At 46.9% G+C, this 7,500-nt stretch overlaps 1 protein-coding gene across 1 annotated transcript in view; it reads left to right on the top strand.

Moving 5' to 3' along the window:
* Positions 1-1,926, top strand: part of pag1 (phosphoprotein membrane anchor with glycosphingolipid microdomains 1) — a 56,931-nt gene extending 55,005 nt beyond the window's left edge. Inside the window, exons 8-9 of the mRNA XM_080859737.1 lie at positions 1,138-1,197; positions 1,496-1,926. Of these exons, the coding sequence (XP_080715863.1) occupies positions 1,138-1,197; positions 1,496-1,837 (402 nt within the window). The 3' untranslated portion in view covers positions 1,838-1,926. The remainder of the gene's footprint in view (positions 1-1,137; positions 1,198-1,495) is intronic.
* The last annotated feature ends 5,574 nt before the right edge of the window (positions 1,927-7,500 follow it).

The following is a 7,500-nucleotide window of genomic DNA, read 5'->3' as shown; positions in this document are numbered from 1 at the left end:
ACAGCCTAATTAAACAAGCACTTTAAGTAATAACGACCTGCAGAACATAGGCCAACAGACCTTGAGTGAATCAGTGGATACTGTGTGTGTGTGAGAGTGTGTGTGTGTGTGTGTGTGTGTGTGAGAGTGTGTGTGTGTGTGTGTGTGTGGATAATGTGTCTCTGTGTGTGTATGGATAGTGTGTTGTGTGTGTGGATACTGTGTGTGTGTGTGTGTGTGGATACTGTGTGTGTGTGTCTGTGTGTTGTGGGTGTAATGTATATCACACACCACACTGCGGTCTAAAGATTTATAGTAACTCATTGTGTGTACTGGCACATGCCCTGGCCCTGTGCGCGTGCATGTTGTGTGTGTGTGTGTGTGTGTGTGTGTGTGTTTGTGTGTGTGTGTGCACGTGATGTGGTCGGTGCTGTCTGTAGATTTACTGCCAGCTGTGTTCCCCACGCTCAGTATCGATATTCCCCCAGACATCCGAGGTGTGTGTGTGTGTGTGTCTGTGTGTGTGTGTGTGAGTGTGTCTGTGAAGTTTTGTGTGTGTGTGTGTGTGTGTGTGTGTGTGTGTGTGTGTGTGTGTGTGTGTGTGTGTGTGTGAGTGTGTGAGTGTAGTTGTGTGTTTGTGTGTGTGTGTAGTTCCCCCAGACTTCCGAGGTGTTGATAAATGATCCGATATATACTTTGTTAATGAACGACTCTGAGGCGATCGATTCCTTTGTCTGCCAGGAACACTAGAGCACATAGGATTTCAATCAGGGCTGACGGCCAACATTTACACATACACTTGAGTGTGTGTGTGTGTGCGTGTGAATGCCTGAGTGTGTGTGTCAGTGTGTGTGTTTGTGTGTGCGCTTGCGTGCATGTGTGTGTGTGTGTGTGTGTGTGTGTGTGTGTGTGTGTGTGTGTGTGTGTGTGTGTGTGTGTGTGTGTGATGACTACATGATAATGTTTCCAGTATAATAATCAGCGTTAGGGTTAGTTATAATCTGTCATTAAGGGTGAGTAATCCTCTGCTGCTGTGGAGCTTCACACATTTTCATACATCTGTTATCTATTATAGTTATTATTAACAACAACAAAACAGCAATAACAACAACAACAACAATAACAGGTAACAACAGCTCTTTTGTCTTTGTTGTGCAGGTGCACTCTCCTGGGTCTCCAGGGTCAGAGGGGAGGAATCATGGGCCTTCAGATAGCGAGGTAAAACACACACACACACACACACACACACACACACACACACACACACAAACACACACACACACACACACACACACACACACACACACACACACACACACACACACACACACACACACACACACACACACACCTCTCTCTCCCCATAGTCACTAGGACACCAAGACTAACACACACACACACACACACACACACACACACACACACACACACACACACACACACACACCTCTCTCTCTCCCCATATCCAATGTCACCTAGACTAACACACACTCATCTCTGCCCCCCCCCCCCCCAGCTTTTCCAGCTCTACTCTACGGTGGTGAAGCCCCAGGAGGAGGCCGAGGAGGAGGACAAGGAGGGGGACTACAGCTGCATCGGCGACCTCCGTGGCCTGGCCTCTGAGTCTGAGTCTGAGTCCGGGTTCGTCTTCAACGACCTGTACGCCACGGTCAAAGACCTCTACCCCGTCCCTGGTCACCCCGCCGACCCCACTGAAGTCTCCGACGCCGGATACGAAACCATCAGGATTCCGAGGAGCGCTGACAACGACGGCCAATCAGAAGCCAGCGTACCAGTAGAGCCGGACTATGAGAGCGTCGGTGAACTGGGACTGAGCAGGGAGACGTCACGCCTCTGAAGAACACACACAACACACACAAATCAGAGACATGAACACACACACACACACATACTCACACACACACACACACACACACAACACAGAAACATGAACACACACACACACACACACACCCACACAACACACACAACACAGAGACATGAACACACACACACACATGGCACACACACTCACACAGAGAGACATGAACACACACACACAGCACACCCACACACACACAAACTCACACAGAGACATGAACACAAACTCACACAGAGACATGAACACAAACTCACACAGAGAGACATGAACACACATACACACACACACGCACACAGAGAGATATAAAAACATACATACACAGACAAACACACCAATTAATACACATCTACACACACAAACACAGACACTCACACACACACACCTGCACTTACATGGCGGTGGTATGAGGTACTGAGCCCTGCCTGTGAGTGTGTGTTTGTGTTTGTCGTTGAGCATTGGGATGGGGAGAGACGGGGCAGGGGGGGTCCTGCTCTCCTTAATGTCATTTCCATAAGGCACTTACCCCCTTCTTACCCCCTTACCCCCTTCTTACCACCTTCTTGCCCCCTTCTCACGCCGGTCAGGGCAGGGGAAGAACTCCACATGGCGTTACGCACCCCAGACAGCACAGTCCTATCAGCTGGGCTATACTTCCTCTTTGGGCCTCAGTGTCAGTTAGAGAGAGACACACTGTGTGTGTGTGTGTGTGTGTGTGTGTGTGTGTGTGTGTGTGTGTGTGTGTGTGTGTGTGTGTGTGTGTGTGTGTGTGTGTGTGTGTTTGTATGTGGGTGTGTGAAAGAGAGACAGAGGCTCTTCAGAGAACAGAGACATGTCACAACATGTGTGTGTATATGTGTGTGTGTGCAGACTCCACAGAGTGTCCAGTATCTCTGAACTTTATATGATGTGTGTTTGGAAACACCACACTTTTCCTCCGACTCATTCACTCAAGCACACACAAATACACACACGCACACACATGCACGCATACACACACACACACACACAACTCATTCACAGTCACACATATTTTCTATCTTACACAATCACAGTCATTCATACAAACACACGCCAAAAGCCAGTCACAGTCACGTTGCGATTATGTTTCTTGCACACAAATCATCTAATGGGTCATACACACACATTCACATGATTTATCTGAAAAACAGCCCACAAGACAGACATGGAAACAAAAACAACACACACACACACCTAGTAAAACAAGCCTATGCTGGCAAAGACTGGTGTGGCCGTGACCACTAAACAGAAAATATCAACGTGCACACACACACTCACACACACACAGAGACACTCTCTCTATCACACACACACACACACAGACAGGCTATTGTACTACTACAAGGATCCACCATGTGTTTTTTTTTAAGTTTTTTCTTTTTTTGGGGGGGGGGGGGGGCAATGGTCCATTTTTATCTGTATATATTTAAAGGGGGGGGGGGGGGGGCTTTTAAACCAGTCCTATATTCTGAGCTGAGATCACTCCAGAGGGACGTCTTACAGGGGGGTTATTTTGGGGGAGGGGGCGGTACAGGAGCAGGATTGGGCCTCAGTGTGACGGACAGGTAGGTGGGCCTGTGGTACGCGTGCAGAGCTCTAGGCTTTAGCCTGAACACACACGCAGGTACATACCCACGCACGTACACACAGACAGACACATACACACACAGACACACACAGACACACACAGACACACACAGACACACACAGACGCTCAGACTTAAGGCAGTCTTTCTCAGTGCCACAACACTGGGATGGGAAGACATTTCTGTCTTTTTATTTCGAGTACTATTCTTATTTTATTCTTTTGCATTCTCTGCTCACCCTGTTTCCGGTACTCCCCCCTTGAGGCTTGTGGTTATTCTCGTGGCACAAATGTATAAAAATGAACGGTACTTCTTTACCAAATTGAGCTTGCCTGGCAACTTTAATCATCGTACGTTCCCAACGACACGTTTGCTGTATCAAGTGCTTTCTCACACACCCCGGCTGATGTCAGCCGTGTGGCGTGGAGAGGCAAACAGAGAGCACACACAGCGTATATATCTTACTGACGACAAGTCAAGCAAGGCCTGTATATGCTTAGAGGACTATTTTACTGTAATCCAATGTAACTCGGGTAATATTATCGTTTTACACGTGTTTTATTCATCAGAAAATAATCTTTTCACGCTTCTGCTGTGCCTGAGATGAAGAGTGTATTTTCTAGAGTGCTGGCTGTGTGTGTGTGTGTGTTGAGCAGGCGTGCGCTGACGGCATGGAGCTGTGTGGGCTCGACCCAGTGCTCGTCTTCCAGACCGAAGGGAATCCCGCGGAAGACTAACTCTATTCTAACGCTACACACTGCTTACTTCCTGTAACTGCTTTTTCACCCAGCTCAGCTTGCGTTGTGAAAGTGAACTTGTGCTGTGTGTGTGTGTGTGTGTGTGTGTTTTGCGCTTGTGTGTTAAGGTACATTGTGTTGATACTGACTGTATATGATGTAGGTACGTCCTCTGTGCACCTAACCTGTCATATATTGTACCTTTGCTGTTTCTGTCGTTTGGATTTGAGGTTTATTCTGTAAAGTCAGGTTTTGTTAGTTTTTTTTGTACTAATGAAATTTGAGTATGAGAGTGTTGTTATGTGACCTTTGACCCTGAGGTTGAGCAGCATCAGGTATGCCGCATGCTGGACGAGAGAATATCTCAGATAGATGCTTCCCCAAGGACGGAATACACCGTAGGGTTCATGACCTTTACAAGGGGATGAGACAGACAGACAGACAGAGGGACAGAGAGAGGGGAGGAAAGAGAGACATACAGAGGGAGGGGAGGAGAGGGGTGGTATTTCCTATATAATTTGATTCTATTAACATTGGGTGCCACTCTTGTATTAGTCGTCATGGTTTCTGATCCCCCCTCTCTCCGTGTCTCCTCAGGCACTTTGCATATACTCACCTGGTTACGCCATTTAATGTCGTCACCATCGTCATGGCAATGGCATCAGAAATCTTTTAATGGCCTCCCAACTATGAGCATTTGACCGTGCCAAATCTATAAGCGGTACGACTCATGCAAGCTCCCTCAAAGAGGAGGCTTGTGTATGGATGTGTGTGTGTGCGCGCGTGTGTGTGTGTGTGTGTGTGTGTGTGCTTATTGGAGGTTCAGTTCACCTTTTTAGCTGAAATACCTTCTGTTATGTGTTTGCATGTAAATAATGATCATGTCATGGACATTATTAAAAGAATTGGTCCGTAAGCAGCGGTGTTGTGTGTTTCTTTATGCCTGCAGGATTCACAAAGGTGTGTGTTACAGAGTTCCAAAGTCTATTAGAACTTTAGATCTACACGGCACAGGGTGTTAAAGTCTATTAGAACTTCACTTCTACACGCACAGGGTGTTACAGTCTATTATTTATTTATTTATTAGTAATTCACTTCTACACGCAAAGGTTGTTAAAGTGTATTAGAACTTCACTTCTACACGCACAGGGTGTTAAAGTCTATTGGAACTTCACTACTACACGCACAGGGCGTTAAAGTCTATTAGAACTTCACTTCTACACGCACAGGGTGTTAAAGTCTATTAGAACTTCACATCTACACGGCACAGGGTGTTAAAGTCTATTAGAACTTCACTTCTACACGCACAGGGTGTTAAAGTCTATTAGAACTTCATATCTACACGGCACAGGGTGTTAAAGGTGTGTGTTACAGAGTTCCAAAGTCTATTAGAACTTCAGATCTACACGGCACGGGTTGGTACCCTTCTTGTGCTATTGGTTGGGGATTTCCAACAGTGTTGGCCACTTAATGTCACCTGCAAGTACTTATACCACCTAACTACTCTAGCACACAGACCAGCCTAACTACTGATGTACACAGACCAGCCTAACTACTGATGCACACAGACCAGTCAAACTACTGATGCACACAGACCAGTCAAACTACTGATGCACACAGACCAGTCAAACTACTGATGCACACAGACCAGTCAAACTACTGATGCACACAGACCAGTCAAACTACTGATGCACACAGACCAGTCAAACTACTGATGCACACAGGCCAGCCTAACTACTCTAGCACACAGACCAGTCAAACTACTGATGCACACAGACCAGTCAAACTACTGATGCACACAGACCAGTCAAACTACTGATGCACACAGACCAGCCTAACTACTGATGCACACAGGCCAGCCTAACTACTCTACACACAGACCAGTCAAACTACTGATGCACACAGACCAGTCAAACTACTGATGCACACAGACCAATCAAACTACTGATGCACACAGACCAGTCAAACTACTGATGCACACAGACCAGCCTAACTACTGATGCACACAGACCAGCCTACCTACTGATGCACACAGGCCAGCCTAACTACTGATGCACACAGACCAGTCAAACTACTGATGCACACAGACCAGCCTAACTACTGATGCACACAGACCAGCCTAACTACTGATGCACACAGGCCAGCCTAACTACTGATGCACACAGGCCAGCCTAACTACTCTAGCACACAGACCAGCCTAACTACTGATGCACACAGACCAGCCTAACTACTGATGCACACAGACCAGTCAAACTACTGATGCACACAGACCAGCCTAACTACTGATGCACACAGACCAGCCTAACTACTGATGCACACAGACCAGTCAAACTACTGATGCACACAGACCAGTCAAACTACTGATGCTCACAGACCAACCTAACTACTGATGCACACAGACCAGCCTAACTACTGATGCACACAGACCAGCCTAACTACTGATGCACACAGGCCAGCCTAACTACTCTAGCACACAGACCAGCCTAACTACTGATGCACACAGACCAGCCTAACTACTGATGCACACAGACCAGCCTAACTACTGATGCACACAGACCAGCCTTACTACTGATGCACACAGACCAGTCAAACTACTGATGCTCACAGACCAACCTAACTACTGATGCACACAGACCAGCCTAACTACTGATGCACACAGACCAGCCTAAGTACACAAGCACACAGGCCAGCCTAACTACTCTAGCACACAGACCAGTCAAACTACTGATGCACACAGACCAGCCTAACTACTGATGCACACAGACCAGCCTAACTACTGATGCACACAAGCCAGCCTAACTACTCTAGCACACAGACCAGCCTAACTACTGATGCACACAGACCAGCCTAACTACTGATGCACACAGGCCAGCCTAACTACTCTAGCACACAGACCAACCTAAGTACACAAGGGAGCACTACAACCACCATAGTGATACATAACACATAAGAACAACAACAACAGTGTGTGAGAGGGTATCACTGGGGTCAAAGGGCACCTTCCCTCATCAGTGTTAAGTGGAATAAGGCTCATGACACCTCCAGGAGGCTGACTGCTAGAGTATGAATAATGGACTCATTTGTAAATTATATAAATCTTTATAATTATTAGTATCAGCAGCAGGAGGAGCAGGAGCAGGAGCAATCAAAAGCCTTCCCTGCTTATTTCTACACCTGTCTGTCTCAGATGACCAGTCACATTTCAGAGCAAGATATATTGAAGAGGGAGAAATATTGGTGACAGGATGCCTCAGTCTCAACAGTGTTGTGTGTGTGTGTGTGTGTGTGTGTGTGTGTG

This window comes from Sprattus sprattus (genome assembly GCF_963457725.1).
Source record: "Sprattus sprattus genome assembly, chromosome: 20".
NCBI classification, from domain to species: Eukaryota; Metazoa; Chordata; class Actinopteri; order Clupeiformes; family Clupeidae; genus Sprattus; species Sprattus sprattus.
This window is presented reverse-complemented; position numbering and strand designations above follow the sequence as displayed.